The sequence below is a fragment of the Macaca fascicularis genome, chromosome 11 (genome assembly GCF_037993035.2).
Source record: "Macaca fascicularis isolate 582-1 chromosome 11, T2T-MFA8v1.1".
Lineage (NCBI taxonomy): Eukaryota > Metazoa > Chordata > Mammalia > Primates > Cercopithecidae > Macaca > Macaca fascicularis.
Window position 1 is genome coordinate 116,096,606 of NC_088385.1, and position 17,760 is coordinate 116,114,365.

General features: G+C 44.2%; 1 protein-coding gene across 9 annotated transcripts in view; it reads left to right on the forward strand.

Annotated features, from left to right (window-relative positions):
- ACACB (acetyl-CoA carboxylase beta) overlaps positions 1 to 17,760 on the forward strand; it is a 166,411-nt gene that overhangs the window by 133,514 nt on the left and 15,137 nt on the right. For 8 of the 9 annotated variants that reach the window (XM_065524772.1, XM_074007734.1, XM_045365880.2 and 5 more), the window contains 9 exons: positions 828 to 983; positions 2,063 to 2,266; positions 3,419 to 3,574; positions 9,143 to 9,265; positions 9,686 to 9,955; positions 11,117 to 11,214; positions 13,517 to 13,637; positions 15,883 to 15,993; positions 16,868 to 17,011. In XM_065524772.1, coding sequence (XP_065380844.1) covers positions 828 to 983; positions 2,063 to 2,266; positions 3,419 to 3,574; positions 9,143 to 9,265; positions 9,686 to 9,955; positions 11,117 to 11,214; positions 13,517 to 13,637; positions 15,883 to 15,993; positions 16,868 to 17,011 — 1,383 coding nt within the window. The remainder of the gene's footprint in view (positions 1 to 827; positions 984 to 2,062; positions 2,267 to 3,418; positions 3,575 to 9,142; positions 9,266 to 9,685; positions 9,956 to 11,116; positions 11,215 to 13,516; positions 13,638 to 15,882; positions 15,994 to 16,867; positions 17,012 to 17,760) is intronic. The other variant, XR_012420593.1, reaches the window with a different exon arrangement.

A 17,760-nucleotide genomic window follows, 5' to 3' on the forward strand; every position in this document is an offset into this window, starting at 1 on the left:
TCATTACAACCTCTGCCTCCCAGGTTCAAGCGATTCTCCTGTGTCAGCCTCCCGAGTAGCTGGGTTTACAGGTGCCTACCACCATGCCCAGCTAATTTTTGTATTTTTAGTAGAGACGGGGTTTCACCATGTTGACCAGGCTGGCTTGAGCTCCTGACCTCAACTGATCCACCCGTCTCGGCCTCCCAAAGTGCTGGGATTATAGATGTGAGCCATTGCACCTGGTCAAGCTATTTTGATAGGTTTTATTATTGTTGAGGTATGGTGAGGCCAACAGCTCAGGAGAAAACTGCCATCAAAAAGACAGTTTCTTACTCACAGTTCCCAAGAAGAAGGGGCTGTCCCTGCCACGAGGCCACATGGGGAGGCTCTGGGGTTGGTCAGACAGCAGAGGGACGGAAGGGAAGACACGGAAGACATGGGTGAGAGCCTTGATCTTGGTTTCCTGGAGAAGAAAAGGGTGAGGCTGAGTAAACAGGTTTAGGACTGGCTGTGAATCATCTCAGCAGACCCTGGGGTGTAGAAGCTGTCTCTAGTTCTCAGGCATCTGGCCCTGGGTAATTAGGGCAGGTGGTGATCCAGGGTCAGCAAGGCCCCAGGTGTCAAAGTGTCAGAATGCAGAAAATAGGACACATGTCAATACACTCAACAGCTTTGCAGTCCCTTCGCCTCTAAGAGGCAGGGCTCTGCTGTTCTTGCCTGGCACACTTTTTGGAGGAGGGGAATGTTTTCCTCCTGCCTCTGCCTCTTTGGGGCTGAGTTTCCTGCCAGTTGGGAGTGGACCTGCACCCCTGGCCTGAGCTGCTGCCCCTCCCGCCCTTTGGCAGGAAGCCTCCTTCGAGTACCTGCAGAACGAGGGTGAGCGGCTGCTCCTGGAGGCCATGGACGAGCTGGAGGTGGCGTTCAACAACACCAGCGTGCGCACCGACTGCAACCACATCTTCCTCAACTTCGTGCCCACTGTCATCATGGACCCCTTGAAGGTCTCGCCTTTGCGGGGGGGCTCTCACCGGGCTCTGGGTTTACCCTCTGAGCCATGCTGATTCAGGGTATTGTGTCCTGCCACTCGAGACCTGGATTCCAGGATGAATCCATGCTTTTTTGAGCCTCGGTTGCTGCAGGAGGAGAACAAACCTTCTGCCATTCAATTCTAGAGCTATGTTTTGGCCATGCCCTGCACGTGAGTGCTTTACTTTAAGGACGACAAGGATGCTCAAAATGTCTTGCAAAACAAACGTTTGTCTTTTCCCTAGTTCCAGGCTGCACTGGGGACTGCATGTGGGTGGGGAGAGGCGTGAGACCGTGAGGTCTGTGGCTGAGTGTTCCCTGTCAGGTGGCTCTTCGCGAGCAGACAGACTTTTATGGTGGTGATTCTGGAATGAAACAAGTCCCGCCTGTAATCCCAGTACTTTGGGAGGCTGAGGTGGGTAGATTGCTTGAGCCCAGGAATTTAAGAGAAGCCTGGGCAACATAGAGAGACCCCATCTCTACTAAAAATTTTAAAAATTAAAAAATAAAATAATAAAATTATTAATAAAATTAATATTGATAATAAAATATCAACATATATAAATTACATGATATATTTTATTTTATTATTTAATATTATTAAAATAATTAATACAATAATATTATTAAAAAGAGAAGTTCTGATACATCCGTTTGGTGTCTGGGGGATTCAGGGAACCCATGCGGCTGCTCTGGCCTCACTAGTTCACGTAGTTCCAGAAGGAAGCAGTTCAATGGCTTGAGTCAAAGACGTGTAAAGATAATATAACGTAGCAGTACTAGCTTAGTCACTTATCAGCCTCAGTTTCCTTATCTGTCAATGAAGGATAAAAAAGCTCGCCTCTCTTGAGTACTTACAAGGGCGCAGTGAGGTAAAGAGTTTTAAACGCTTAGCAAAAGCCGTTGCTTGTTATTAAACTTTTTGTTGGATACATACTATGTCCCAGGCGTTTTTGCAGTCAGTATATCTCATCCTCTTATTAGTATCAGTGCTATTGCAAATGTCCTTGGGATGTCTGGGCCCTGAAACTGGAATTGCTGTGTTTTCGGGCAGATCGAGGAGTCCGTGCGCTCCATGGTTATGCGCTACGGCAGCCGGTTGTGGAAACTCCGCGTGCTGCAGGCTGAAGTCAAGATCAACATACGCCAGACCACCACCGGCAGCGCTGTTCCCATCCGCCTGTTCATCACCAATGAGTCGGGCTACTACCTGGACATCAGCCTCTACAAAGAAGTGACTGACTCCAGATCCGGAAATGTAAGGCTGGCTCGTGCCATGCGGGTCTAAGTCAAAGCAGAAGCAGGCTGCTTGGGCCATCCATTTGTAGATTAAGAAGGCGTTTGGAGGCGGTCTTGCCTTTCTCTGCCTTGTCATTCTGGGTTGGGCTAGCCCCCTCTGAGTGTTATGTTAAATATGTTAGCCTTTGAATCTTGGTTTTTCATTCACCTAAGAAGGAGAGTGAATCTCCAAGTTTAATCCATTCTGTGGCCATATTTGGATTTTTGATAGAGATGAGGTGTCACCATATTGGCCAGGCTGGTCTCTAACTCCTGACTTCAAGTGATCTGCCTACCTTGACCTCCCAAAGTGCTGGGATTATAGGCATGAGTCACCGCGCCTGGCCATGTGGCCGTATTTGGGATAAGTTGTACACTGCTATGGTTGACTATAATGCAGTCCTTAGATTGGTTCACTTAGGGAAATACTTTTCCCAACCATGTTCTCGGACTTTTGTAAAGTGAATTAAATATTCTTTTGACTGCCAGTTAAATTCATATGTGTGTACATAAATATATATGTATATATACATGCCATTTTTTAAAGAGATATTGCCAAGACTGGGCTTGAACTCCTGAGTTCAAGCAATCTTCTGGCCTCAGCCTCCCAAGTAGCTGGGACTATAGGCACATGCCACTGTGCCTGGCTATGCACTTTTTATTTTGGAATAATTGAAGACTGAAGACTCGCAAGCAGTTGCAAAATTAGTACAGAGGGAAAAAAAATAGTGCAGAGGATTTTCACCCAGTTTCCCCCAATGTTAATGTTGAACTTCACCATTGTACGTGATCAAAAGAGGAAATTGACATTGGCACAGGACTGTTCACACCAACATGGACCACATTCGGATATCACCAGTGTTTCCATGAACGCCTGTTTGTTGGGAATATGTGATGCCCTGATCGCTGTATTTTTGGAACTGTGTATCCGCAGCCCCTGTTGTCCCTTCTTGTTCTGGTTCTTCACAGTGGTGAAGAAGAGAGTTTTACCTAGCGCAGGCACTCACTTTGTTATGCCATGCGACCTGCTTTGCTTCCCCCATCTGCATTTTCATTGAGGACTGGGCAGAAATAAATTGGGGGAGTAGTGTGATTTTCTCTCACTCTCTGTTTTCCTTCCTTTCTGATTCAGATCATGTTTCACTCCTTTGGCAACAAGCAAGGGCCCCAGCACGGGATGCTGATCAATACTCCCTACGTCACCAAGGATCTGCTCCAGGCCAAGCGATTCCAGGCCCAGTCCCTGGGAACTACCTACATCTATGACTTCCCAGAAATATTCAGACAGGCAAGTCCGGCGGCTCAGACGCAGTACCACCCGGGTCCTCCCAGCAGATTCCACCAGAACCAAAGCCCATCCTTAATTCTCCTTCTAAAGACCTAGTCTAGGCTGGGTGCGGTGGCTCACGCCTGTAATCTCAGTACTTTGGGAGGCCAAGGCGGGAGGATTACGAGGTCAGGAGATCGGGACCATCCTGGCTAACATGGTGAAACCTCGTCTCTACTTTAAAAAAAAGAAAAATTAGCCGTGCGTGGTGGTGGGCGCCTGTAGTCCCAGCTGCTCTGGAAGCTGAGGCAGGAGAATGGTGTGAACCCGGGAGGCGGAGCTTGCAATGAGCCGAGATCGCACCACTGCACTCCAGCCTGGGTGACAATGCGAGACTCTGTCTCAAAGGAAAAAAAAACCAAAAAAACCTAGTCTAAGGAACAAGGTTTTGCCAGGTGCGGAGGCTCATGCACTTTAGGAGGCCAAGGAGGGAGGATTGCTTGAGCCCAGAAGTTGAAGAACCCCATCTCTACAAAATATACAAAAATTAGCCGGGCATGGTGGCACATGCCTGTAGTCCCAGCTACCTGAAGGCTGAGGCAGGAAGGATCACCTGAGCCTGGGAGGTCGAGGCTGCAGTGGGCCATGATGGCACCACTGCACTTCAGCCTGGGTGACCAAGTGAAACCCCATCTTCCATCTTCAAAAAAAAAAAGAACAAGGTCTTCACTGAAGAAAAAGAAATTAATATATTGGGAACTACTTCATAGTATTTTTCTTCAAATAAGACTAATTTATCCCAATGATAAGAGTAATAGGATATAGAAACTTCAGAAAGTAAAGGAGCATGGAATAAAGAAAAAATAATTCCTATTCCCATACTCTGATGACAAATTGCTTAACATTTTGATGTGTTTCCTTCTGGTCTTTTTAATGGTCATTTAGTAAGTACCTACTACTTGCCAGGCACCATTCGAAGTCTAGGTAGCTCTAGGAAAGAGGAGGGGTCACTGCCTTTGAGTAATTTTTAGTCTACTCTTAAAAAATTATGTTTTGGGTTGGGTACAGTGGCTCACACCTGTAATCCCAGTACTTTGGGAGGCTGAGGCAGGTGGATCATTTGAGGTCAGGCATTTTAAGACCAGCCCGGCCAACATGGTGAAACCGCATCTCTACTAAAAATACAAAAATTAACCAGGCATGGTGGGGGGCACCTGTAGTCACAGCTACTCGGGAGGCTCAGGCAAGAGAATCGCTTGAACCTGGGAGGTGGAGGCTGCAGTGAGCCAAGATGGCGCCACTGCACTCCAGCCCTGATGACAGAGTGAGACTCTGTCTCAAAAACAAAAAAATAATATTTTGTTATGTTTTCTGATGATTAAAGTATACATAGGAAACTATGGAAAGGTAAGAATAAGGAAATAAAATTTTACTCATATGTAATTTTCCCACCATCAATGCGTGAAAGAACATTTGGGTGCATTTTCTTTAAGTATTTTTTATGCCTTTATATATTTATGCCATAGGGACTTTAAAGGAGCCTGAACCACTGACATTGGTGACGTGAATGTGTCTTCACTTCCCACCATTGCTTTGTGAATGACGTTCATGAAACCGAGGTCAGGGACCTTCCAGTGTAGGCAGGAAGCATCTGTTCCTACCTGTGCCCATGCCTCATGCATAGAGGATACGGAAGAATAGGAAAAGCTGCTCTCTAGAGTCACTCAGGCCTCGGCTCGAATGCTGGATCTGTCCCCTTGCTTCCTGTTGTCCCTAGCCAAGTTCCTTCACCTCTCTGGGCCTCAGTTTTCTCTTCTGTAAAATAAGGATAATAACAGTACCTACCACATAAGGTGGTTGGAAAAGTATGTGTATTCAGTGGGTGCTTAATAAGTGGAAACTCTTATGATTAAGAATGTCATTGTCTGTATCCTTTAGCCTTTGACCTCAAGAGCCATAAGAGAAGAAACATGACTAAACCAGGAGCAAATCCATTGTCTCTTTTTTAGATAAAGAAGCAGAATGCTATGGATGACTGATACATTTGAAAACTTAGATGTAGTGGAAATTTTCCAAGGAAAATAGATCTCATAAAAAATGGCTATAGAATAAATTAAAATCTGATCTGAATACTTATAAGCATTAAAGAAATCAGTCGTTTTTAAAAATTGGGCCCAGATAGTTTTATAACAATTTTACCAAACCTTTAGGAAACAGATAGTTCTCTCTGTATTTAGATTGTTTAGAGAGTTTTTAAAAGGTGAGTGCTTCTTAACTCATTTTTTCAGGTTATTACCTTAAGATTAACCCCAGGTAGGAACTTCAGGAAAAGGGAAATTGGTTATTTTGTTATGAACACAGGCATAAAAATAATAAAATATGAACATATGAAATCCAGTAATGATTTTTTTGGTCAAGTTTAGACAAAGTAGAGTTTATCCTGTGTCTTCTTATATGATTTGACATTAGGAAGTCTATTCATGTATTTATCATATTAATAGATTAAGAAAAAACTTAACTATCTTAATAGATGTAAAAAATATTTGACAAGACAGCATCTATTTATAATAAAATCTTTTAACAAACTAAGAATAGAAGGGAATTTATTTATCTTGACAGAGGATATTAACCCAAAATTAATAGAATCTAATGGTGAAATGTTAGAAGTATTCTCTTTAAAGACAAGTACAGGACAGAAATGTCCATTATCGCAGCTTCTGTTATACATTTTTTACTGGAGTTCCTGGACAACGCAATAACCAAGAAAAAGAAATGAAGTGTAAAGACAGGAAAGAAAAAAAGCAAAATGATGATTTTTTTTTTGCAGATGATCTAAATGTCTCCATAAGAAATGCAAGAGAATCTATAGGAGCAGTTACAGAATACAGCAAGATTGCTAGACATAAGATTTCAGTGTACAAAAAATAATTGCATTATTATCAATTGCAATCGATAATTGCGATTGCAATAGATCACTTGTAATTGCAATAGACTAGCAGTAATTGCACAATGTAATTGGAGAAAAAAATGCCATTTACAAGACTATAAATTTATCTAGGAAAAAATTAAAAATTAAGATCTTTATGGAGGAAATTTTAAAACTTCATTGAGTGACATTAAGCCTAAATTAATGGAGAGATATACCATGCTCACGAATGATGGGAAGATTCAGTGTTGTGTTTTTATCAAATTAATAAATTCTATGTAATTCCAGAGTTTTTCTGGTGAAACTTGGAGGCTGATCCTAAAATTCATATGGAAAAGTAAAAGCTCATAAATAGCAAAAACAATTTTGAATAAGAACAGAGTCAGGAGGAGTCATCTTAGCAGATGTCATCACTTTATTTTAAGACAACAGTAATTAAGACAGTGTGGTAGTGTGACAGAACTAGACAGAACAGGGAGCCTAGACTCAGACCCACTCATAAATAGAATGTTGATAAAATGCGGAGGTGGGATTGTGAATGAGGGGATGATCTTCGGGAAATTGCTTATCTGATTGGAAAAAATAAACTTCGATCTCTGCCACATCCAATAACAAAAATAAACTTTGAGAGGATTAAAGCCACCTGGAGTCAGTGAAAAACATAAGCTATACAGGAAAAGACCCATAAATTTACATTAAAACTTAAAAGTTGTTCCTGCAAAAGAGGAAAGACAAGTCCCAGATTGGGAGAATACATTTTGGTGCCTTATGATCAGCAGGGGATTAGAAGTAGCTCATCTATAGAACGCTTATAAATCAATGAGGAAAGAAAGCAAAACCATACAAAATATGGGTAGGGGTTATAAGCAGAAAGCTTGCCAAAAAGAAACCCACATGGTTAATAAACATATTAAAAGGCACTCACCTCAGTAATAATCAGTGAAGTACAGGTTAATTCCACAATATGGTTTCACACACAGCAGTTGAGTAAACATTAAAAAATTGTACATGCCAGTGTGGTGGCTCACACCTGTAATCCCAGCACTTTGGGAGGTTGAGGTGGGCAGATTGCTTGAGCTCAGGAGTTCGAGACCAGCCTGGGCAACATGGCAAAGCCCCGTCTCTACAAAAAATTTAAAAAATAGTCAGGTGTGGTGGCACATGCCTGTAGTCCCAGCTACTGAGGCTGAGATGGGAGGATCACTTGAACCTGGGAGTTTGAGGCTGCAGAGAGGTGTAGCCATGACTACACCACTGCACTCCAGCTTAGGTGACACAACAAGACCCTCAAAAAATCTTTACAAGACCAAATGCTGTACAATATATGGAGCAGAAGAGTCCTTATACGTTCTTACTGTACTTGTGAAGGGATTCAAAAACATTGGGAGCAATAATATCAGTGAAGTTGAAGCTTCACATTCCCTGTGTCCCAGAAATTCTACAGTTCCACTCCTAGGTGTATGCACGTGTGTGTGTGTGTGTGTGTGTGTGTGTGTGTGTGTGTACACATCTATCTTTTTTTTTTTTTTTTTTGAGACAGAGTCTCACTCTGTCACCCAGGCTGGAGTACAGTGGTGAGATCTCGGCTCACTGCAACCTCCACCTCCAGGGTTCAAAGCGATTCTCCTGTCTCAGCCTCTGGAGTAGCTGGGATTACAGGCGTGCACCACCGTGCCTGGCTAATTTTTTAATTTATAGTGGAGACAGGGTTTCACTATGTTGGCCAGGCTGGTCTCAAACTCCTGGCCTCAGGTGATCTCGCCTCGGCCTCCCGAAGTGTTTGGATTACAGGCGTGAACCACCACGCCCGGCTGTCTGTCTGTCTCTATATCTATATCTCCATATATACAGAGAGAGAGAGAAAGAGAGAAAATGGAAATCTGAACAGCAGACCAGAGTTAAATTTATCAATATGGATAAATCTCTCAAACAAAGAGAAATAGAAAAAGTAATTTTGCAGCTGGGTGTGGTAGCTCACACCTGTAATCCCAGCACTTTGGGAGGGCATGGTGGGTAGATCACCTGAGGCTGTGAGTTCGAGACCAGCCTAACCAACATGGAGAAACCCCATCTCTACTAAAAATACAAAATTAGCTGGGTGCAGTGGTGCATCCCTGTAATCCCAGCTACTCAGGAGGTTGAGGCAGGAGAATCACTTGAATCCGGGAGGTGGAGGTTGCGATGAGCCGAGATCGCGCCACTGCACTCCAGCCTGGGCAACAAGAGTGGGGAAAAAAAAAAAAAGAGTAATTCGCAGAAGGATGTGTCCAGTGTGGTACCATTTATTTAAAGTTGGCAGTGCAAAATAATACTGTGTGTTTCCAATGTATGCATACAGGATGAAGGAAAATAGAAAAAAAGCATGCATAGGACTGGTAGGCACTGAATTCAAGGGAATGGTCACCTGTGGGTTGGAGGTGGGAGGAAGAATGAGCTGGGGCTTCAGTCGCATCTCTCGTCTTTCTTTCAAATACCTTAAACAACTATGGAAAAATCAAGACTTGACAGAGCCACTGGATGGGTGCTTTAAATATTTCATGATTTGAAAAGAGAGTGAACTACAAAATTCGCCCTGGAATCATGACACATCATCTCCATCTGGGAAAGATAGTTCCTCCCTACTGATGACTTCAAGCTTTTTCTCTTTCCTCTTCTCTCCCCAGGCTCTCTTTAAACTATGGGGCTCCCCAGACAAGTATCCCAAAGACATCCTGACATACACTGAATTAGTGTTGGACTCTCAGGGGCAGCTGGTGGAGATGAACCGACTTCCTGGTGGAAATGAGGTAACAGCAGAGCCTAGCCCCTGGCTGGAATCGCCCCCTTAAAAATATTTTTGGACCAGGTGCAGTAACTCACACCTGTAGTCCCAGGACTTTGGGAGGCCAAGGTGGGTGCATCACTTGAGGTCAGAAGTTCAAGACCAGCCTGGGCTACATGGTGAGAACCTGTCTCTACATAAAATTTAAAAATTAGCTAGGTGTGGTGGTGCACACCTATAGTCCCAGCTACTCGAGAGACTGAGGCAGGGGTGATTGCTTAAGCCCAGAAGGTTGAGGCTGTAATGAGCTATGATTGCACCACTGTACTCTGGCCTGGGCAACAGAGCAAGACCCTGTATCAAAAATAATAATAACTAAAATAAAAAAAAAGTTTTCCCCCAGAGAAACAAACTCATTTTCCTTGTGCATTCATCCCCTTGCCAGGTGGGCATGGTGGCCTTCAAAATGAGGTTTAAGACCCAGGAGTACCCTGAAGGACGGGACATGATCGTCATCGGCAACGATATCACCTTTCGCATCGGATCCTTTGGCCCTGGGGAGGACCTTCTATACCTGCGGGCATCTGAGATGGCCCGGGCAGAGGGCATTCCCAAAATCTATGTGGCAGCCAACAGTGGCGCCCGTATTGGCATGGCAGAGGAGATCAAACACATGTTCCACGTGGCTTGGGTGGACCCAGAAGACCCCCACAAAGTACGTCGTGAAGCTGGCGGGGCAGGGTGATTCTGCTCAGCTACTACTGTATTTTCAATAGGAGTGCTAGCACCTGCAAGAGGTGAAAAAAAATCTCACTTATGTATAAAGCACAGGTATACATGTGGTGTATAAACAGGCGTACAGTATATCAGTGATATTAACATTTCACTGTGGGGGGGATGGGAATGGTGATTAGAAAAAAAAGATATAAAAAGGCTCCTTACGGGAATAATGAAAGAAGTCTATAAACCCTGAGCTGATATATGCTGTGTGCTCCTAAATGCAGTGCGCACTGAGGATGCAGAGGTGACTGTGTCAACTCCCTGGCCTCATAGTGTTCTTAGAATTATGGCTCACACCTGTCATCCCAGCAACCCAGGAGGCTTGGGTGCGAGGATAGCTTGAAGCCAGGAATTCATGACCAACCTAGGTAACCTAGGCAGCATAGCCAGACGTCATCTCTACTAATTAAAAAACTAGGTGAGCGTGATAGTGCATGCCCGTAGTCAGCCCCAGCTACTTGGGAAGTTGAGGTGGGAGGATCACTTGGAGCCCAGGAGTTCAAGGCTGCACCGAGCCGTGATCATCATACCACTGCACTCCAGACTGGGCAACTGAGTGAGACCCCCCACCTCAATTAAAAAAAAATCTTCGGGGAGTTGTATAGCTACCAGCTGCCGTAAAAGGCAAGATGAATGGGGAAACACACGCCTTCTGAGATGTGAAACGACAGGGGACAGTCATCCTTTCCATTCAGAGCATGCTTTCTCTGGGGGTGGTATTGCCCACTACCCCCAAGAAGACAGAAAAATAATTTTTGGGGTGGCAATAAAATATTTGTTAACATATATACATATACAGAGTATGTAAACAGTGGATAAACAGTGTATCTTTAAAATTAAAATTTCATGTTGGGGTGCTGGCAGTAAGAAATAAAAATGAGATGGTCCTTAGAGGAGAGCTTAGCTCAAAACAGAACTTTAGTTTATGGATGTTATTAATATGGTGTTTACATGAGATGTATTAATGTGTCATTGACATGTTACTAACATGTTATTAACATCCATCCCTACAATGTTCACATTAAAAAAAAAAAACAAAACAGTGGCTTTCAGTGCAGGGAACTGGATTCATAGCCTCACTAAAATATTTTTTAAGGGATTTAAATACCTGTACCTGACTCCCCAAGACTACACCAGAATCAGCTCCCTGAACTCTGTCCACTGTAAACACATCGAGGAAGGAGGAGAATCCAGGTAAATAACTTATCAGGTAGCTCCTTAATTTACTTGTGGTTAATTTAAGCTGTCTTCTTTCCTCAGGGCTTGTGGCGGTATTTTCCAGTGGGGTGGTGGTGTTTGTATGATGGGAACCAATGCCTGTTGGGGGCACTGATGCCTTAAACATTTGTTATACTCTCCAAGGTGAATCCATCCTTGTCATTCTAAGATGAGTGACTCCTTTCACAAAAATAGCACTTCATGCAGGGAGAATGAGAATGGATTCTTGTGAATCTACTAGGAGCTGCAGGCTCAGTTTTTATGACCAAACTGATGTAGCGGTGACTTGGCAAACTGGGAAGGTATGAGTGGGACAGAGAGAGGTCTGTTCTTTGAGAGCATTCAAAGGCTGCTGACTATCTTTTCCAGCACAAGTTATGTTTTTCTTAGTGGGATTAACTGATTCAGGATTTTCCCAGACTGGGTTTTTTTGCAATGTTAGTGATAAGTTGGGGGGAAATTCCATAGTCAGATGAGTTTGGGAAACACTGGGTTAAATGAGATCTCATAAATATCTTTATTGCAGGCCTTCTCAGTACCTGTAGCATGCTGTATTAGCGTTCTCCAGGGGGACAGAACTAGTAGGATATATGTATATGTGAAAGGGACTTTATTAAGGAGAATTGACTCACACGATCATAAGGTGAAGTCCCATGATAGGCCGTCTGCAAGCTGAGGAGCAAGGAAGCCAGTAGTGGCTAGGTCTGAGTCTAAAAGCCTCAAAAGTGGGGAAGCCAACAGTGCAGCCTTCAGTGGCCAAAGGCCCGAGGGCCCCTGGCAAACCACTGGCATAAGTCCAAGAGTCCAAAGGCTGAAGAACCTGGAGTCTGATGTTTGAGGGCAGGAAGCATCCAGAGTGTGAGAAAGATGAAAGCCAGAAAACTCAGCAAGCCAGCTTACTCCACCTTCTTTCGCCTGCTTTTTCTAGCCGGGCTGGCAGCTGGATGATTGGATGGTGCCTACCCACATTGAGGGTGGGTCTTCCTCTGCCAGTCCACTGACTCAAATGTTAATCTCCTCTAGCAACACCCTCACAGACACACCCAGAAACAATACTTTGCATCCTAAAGTTGACAATATTAACCATCACACATGCTAAAGTGCATTGTGAATCTCTAACAGAGGCTGGCTGGACAGTGTTTCTCATGCTTATTATGTGGCCCTGAAATCTTTGATTGATTGATTGATTGTGAACAGGCTTCCTCTGTGTACCCCCATCTCTCTGAGACCATTGGAGGAATATGGGCTCAGGGTGACATTTCACTGAGACAGCCTTTGCACAAGCAGACATCTTTTTTTGTGTAAACCAAAAAGTATCTGAGACAGGTCTGAATCAATTGAGTTTATTTTGCCAAGGTTAAGGACACATCCAGAAGCAAAGAACATGGAATCATAGAAACCATCTGTGGCCTGTGCCTTTCTTCAAAGATGATTTGGGGGCCTTCAGTATTTAAAGGAGAAAAGCAGGCTGGAGGGGAAAGAGGGAAGTTCTGGTAATCACATGTTGCAAGAGAAAAGGCGCAGGCAGGGGAAGTCAGTTATATATTCTTCTTGCGCTCAGTAAGTCAGCACTTTCTATAAGATATGGCGGACATAAAGGAACGACCTGTGGAGATATTTCACCTTTTATCTGTATCTATCTGCTTACAAAAGGAACGAAAGGAAAGGCAGCTTGCACGACTCAGCTTCAGCTTAAATTATTCCTTTTGGCATTGTGAATTGTGGTCCTAGTTTTTATTTTCCTTTCACAGATGGGAGCAGGGTGATGAATGATTTATTTATTTATTTATTTATTTATTTATTTGAGACAGAATCTTGCTCTGTCACCCAGGCTGGAGTGCAGTGGTGCAATTTTGGCTCACTGCAACCACCACTTCCCAGGTTCAAGTTATTCTTCTCCCTCAGCCTCCCGAGTAGCTGGGATTACAGGCATGTGCCACCACGTCCAGCTAACTTTTGTATTTTTAGTAGAGATGGGGTTTTGCCATATTGGTCAGGCTGGTCTCGAACTCCTGACCTCAAGTGATCTGCCCACCTCGATCTCCCAAAGTGCTGGGATTACAGAGCAGGGTGATGATTGTTGATTCTGTACTTGCCCTTTTAGAAATCTCAGCACCCATTGTGAGGGTCCTAGATGCCAATTTCATTTTGCCTCTGGATGCTTTGTCTGCTTCCAGTCTCTCACCTCGCTGCCCAGTCAGTCCCTCCTTGGAAAATGCATCCACCTTGGATTTTTCTGGGCTAGAGCCCAGCCTTTAACCTGTGTTTGCTTTTGAAGATACATGATCACGGATATCATCGGGAAAGATGATGGCTTGGGCGTGGAGAATCTGAGGGGCTCAGGCATGATTGCTGGGGAGTCCTCTCTGGCTTACGAAGAGATCGTCACCATTAGCTTGGTGAGTCCTCTTCTATTTTCTCTTACTTTTCAACTTTCCATTATAGAGACTTTGAAATAGTCACAAAATTAGAGAGAATCAATAATAAACTCCATGTGCCCATCACATACCTCCTACAGTTACCACATGCCGCCCCACTGCTATTTCCTCAATCTCACCCCCATCCCCTGCACCCTGTTTTAGAGTATTTTAAAGCCAGCCCCCATCATGTCTTTTCATCCACAAATACTTAAGGGTAGATCTTTTTTTTTTTCTTTTTTGAGATGGAGTGTCGCTCTGTCGCCCAGGCTGGGGTGCAGTGGCCGGATCTCAGCTCACTGCAAGCTCCGCCTCCCGGATTTACGCCATTCTCCTGCCTCAGCCTCCCGAGTAGCTGGGACTACAGGCGCCCGCCACCTCGCCTGGCTAGTTTTTTGTATTTTTTAGTAGAGACGGGGTTTCACCGTGTTAGCCAGGATGGTCTCGATCTCCCGACCTCGTGATCTGCCCATCTCAGCCTCCCAAAGTGTAAGGGTAGATCTTTAACGGATAAGGACTCCCACCCTCTTCCCCTGCTTTTTAAAAACATAACTGAAATACAAATATTACACCCAACAGAATCAGCAATATCACTGGAACCCAGTGTGGTTTAACAGTTGTTTCAAAATACCCTTTTCTAGTGATTTGTTTGAATCGGGGTCCGATCTCATCTTATTTTAAAGGTATTGAATGTTTAGAATAACTTTTATCTGACTTTAACTGGCATATAAGGAGTAGTCCCCATCCCATCCCCATGGTCTTTCCAAAAATGTTTTCTGTTTCTAGTAGTAGTACTACTGTAGTACTATAGTAGTACAGTAGTAGTAGTAGTAGTAGTAGTAGTAGTAGTAGTAGTACTAGTAGTAATTCTAGTACTAGCAATAGTAGCAGTAGTGGTGGCGGTGGCGGTGGTGGTGGTGGTGGTGGTGGTGGTGGTGAATCTATATGGGTCTAAGGCAGAGTAAGAGACCCAGGCAAGTTTCTCAGCAGGAGTGAAAGTTTATTAAAAGTTTTAGAGCAAGAACGAAATGAAGTACACTCGGAAGAGAGCCAAGCAAGGCAACTTGAGAGATTCAAGTGCCTCATCTGACCCTTTTGGGTTTTTATGCATTGGCTTGATTCTAGGGTTTGTGTTTCTTCCCTTGGGGTGGGCTGTCTGCATGCAAGTGGCCGGCCAGCACTTAGGAGGGCCGCATGCAGTGTGTTTACTGAAGTTGTGTGCATGCTCACTGGAGGCCTTCTTCCCTTACCAGTCAAGTGTTCCTAGAAGCAGGTCACGTAGCAGATAAACTCTGCCAGCTTGCCTCTTAGTGTGCACACTGGAGCCCACCTGCCCAGCAACTGAGATCTGATTGGGAAGCTACTGATACTAGCTTCAAGTGTTTTCCATCTATCAGGAGCCTGCCTGTCCCTGGAGCCAGCTGTGACCAATTGTTATTTTAGAGAGACACTTTAACAACTGCCTAACTATCACCTGATGGTTGCCTTCCTCTCCTGCCCTGCTCATATCTGCCTACCTACCTACTCTAACAGCAGCAGCAGCAGCAGCAGGAGTAATCGCGCTCTTTAATGATAAACTGCCTTGGAAGGCCTTATTTTTACATGCAATGTTGAATCTTCAGTTTCCAAGGTGGTAAATGTTGGTCATAGGCATCTTCCTTGGGCTTGTTTTCTAGCTTATATGTACAGTCTTTTTACTTTGAAGTCATTTAGGACCCACCACAAGTTACAAGATAGTACAGAGAAATTCCAAGTACCCTTCACCCCCCTTCCCCCATGGCACTCACATAACCCTAGTACATTATCAAAACCAGCAAATTGACACTGGCACAATATTGTTAACTCAGTACAGACCTTACTTGGATTTCACTGGTTTTTACATGCACTCCTACGTGTACTTTTGGTTGTTAAGAGGCTGCAATGGCTCATGAATGCCCAAGCTCAGAAGAGCTACACACAAGCCTCTTAAGATCTGAAGTGTTCAGTGTCTGCTGCTTGTCTTTACAGCAGTCTTTGTTAACCGTGTTACTTCCATATAGGAATCCAAGCTCAATAAAGTGGCCCGAAGTACTGGCTTTTGCCTCTACTGAGGTTTGGCTTCAAATTGGGTTGCCGTTGGTCAAAACATAACTTCCATTTGGGCCCAGCAGGTTCCTGGACTCTTCGCTGCTGTGGGGGTGGGTCCCTCGCCCCTCTCCAGAATTCAGAAGGGCTCCTCTCTCCACAGGTGACCTGCCGAGCCCTTGGGATCGGGGCCTACTTGGTGAGGCTGGGCCAGCGAGTGATCCAGGTGGAGAACTCTCACATCATCCTCACGGGAGCAAGTGCTCTCAACAAGGTGACGAAAAAGGGGCCTGTGTGGAGTGGATCCTTGGGGGCAGGAGTCATTTTAACATTCTCGTTGGTCTCTGGTCAGGTATTTTTCTCAATATGAAACCAGTTTCATTCCTACTGATGCAAGAACTCTTTTTTTCCTATTTGCAGTTATCTGGGCTCCTTATGAGAAAAAAAAATAGTTTTAGGCTATTCCGGTGGATCTAACTCCCTGTATTACTGATATTTTAAAAGAAATTATTAAAGTGCCATAACGCATTGCAGAAAATTAGAAAAGGACCCCCCAGAAAAGTAATTTTGCAGCTTCTATCATTCTGGTATAGCTCGCTCTCATCTTCTGTCTTTATGTGGCTAATTTATAGTGGATACACAGTTTTGTATTCTACTATTCTCACTGTATTAAAACATTTTCCATGTTGAAAAGTCTCTATGCTTAATGTCTGCTCAAATCCCAGCCTAAGTCTCCAAGTCTGGTTCTTGAACCAACAGCATCAGCATCAGCATCAGCTGGGAACTTTTTAGAAAAGCAAATCCTCGAGCCCTGCCGCAGACCTGCTGAATCAGAAACTCTAGCTAGGGTTTTGCTTTTGAGATGGTCAAGGTAGCAGTCAGCAGCATCACCGGTTCTCAAATTGGGCTTCACGTTGGAATTACCTAGAAACTAAAAAAACAAACAAAACGCAAAAACTAATGCCTGGGTCCCAGCCTCATAGATTCTGATATAATTGGTCGGAATGTAGCCTGAGCTTCAGGATTTTTGAAATCCACTGGGTGATTCTAATGTGTAGCCAGGATTGAGAAGTGCTGAGATGATTTCCAAACAGGTGGTAGAGCCCTGCACCATGCAGGATGTTGCTAACCATGTTGTGTCAAAGCAGGTCCTGGGAAGAGAGGTCTACACATCCAACAACCAGCTGGGTGGCGTTCAGATCATGCATTACAATGGCGTTTCCCACATCACCGTGCCAGATGACTTTGAGGGGGTTTATACCATTCTGGAGTGGCTGTCCTATATGCCAAAGGTGCAGTACTCCCCCTGCAGCTTAGAGCCTGGAAGACTCTATCATCAAGCTCACGGGCTAATTGTGTCCCTGTCACCTCCTGGGTGGTGTGGGAGGCTGGGGAGCAGGAAGCACTGCACATGTGGCTGGGGTTGATTTTTCTTACTCCTTTTTTCTTCTCTCTCTGACGCCTAGCCCTATACTAGCTGTCCTTTGCTCTTTTGGTGGCACTAATGCCATTGTAAGGATGCTAGCTGTTGATCCTTTAGAAGGACGTAGTATTGCCTCTTGACAAGAGGCAGCACTGGACAATACTGAGTCTTCGAGCTTTACAATCAGGCTGGATTTGGTTCCTGGATTCCTCCTCAGTAGCTATAAGACACTGGGAGAGTCTCTAAGTTTTTCCGAGCCTGTTTTCTCATCTGTGAAACGGGAATAATAATAGCACCTAACTCATGGTGTTATCATGACGATTAAGTGAAGTGATACTTAGAGCACAGCATTTGATAGGTCCTCACCAAAGTAAGAAGGGGACAATAGTGGGCATAGTTCTTGGTTAACTGTAACATTCCTTACAAATGAGTGAGGTTGTCTTTCTTTATTATAATCATTTCTGAGATGTTGGGTTTCCAGAGTTCAGATCATTCCAGATCTTCTGCCAAGAACCCCAAGTCACAAATATCAGTTTGTATTCCCATGTGCCCCTTTTCCCCATCTGCATGCCATCTGTTACCACTCTGCGCAACCAATCTCTTTTTCTCTTTTTCTTT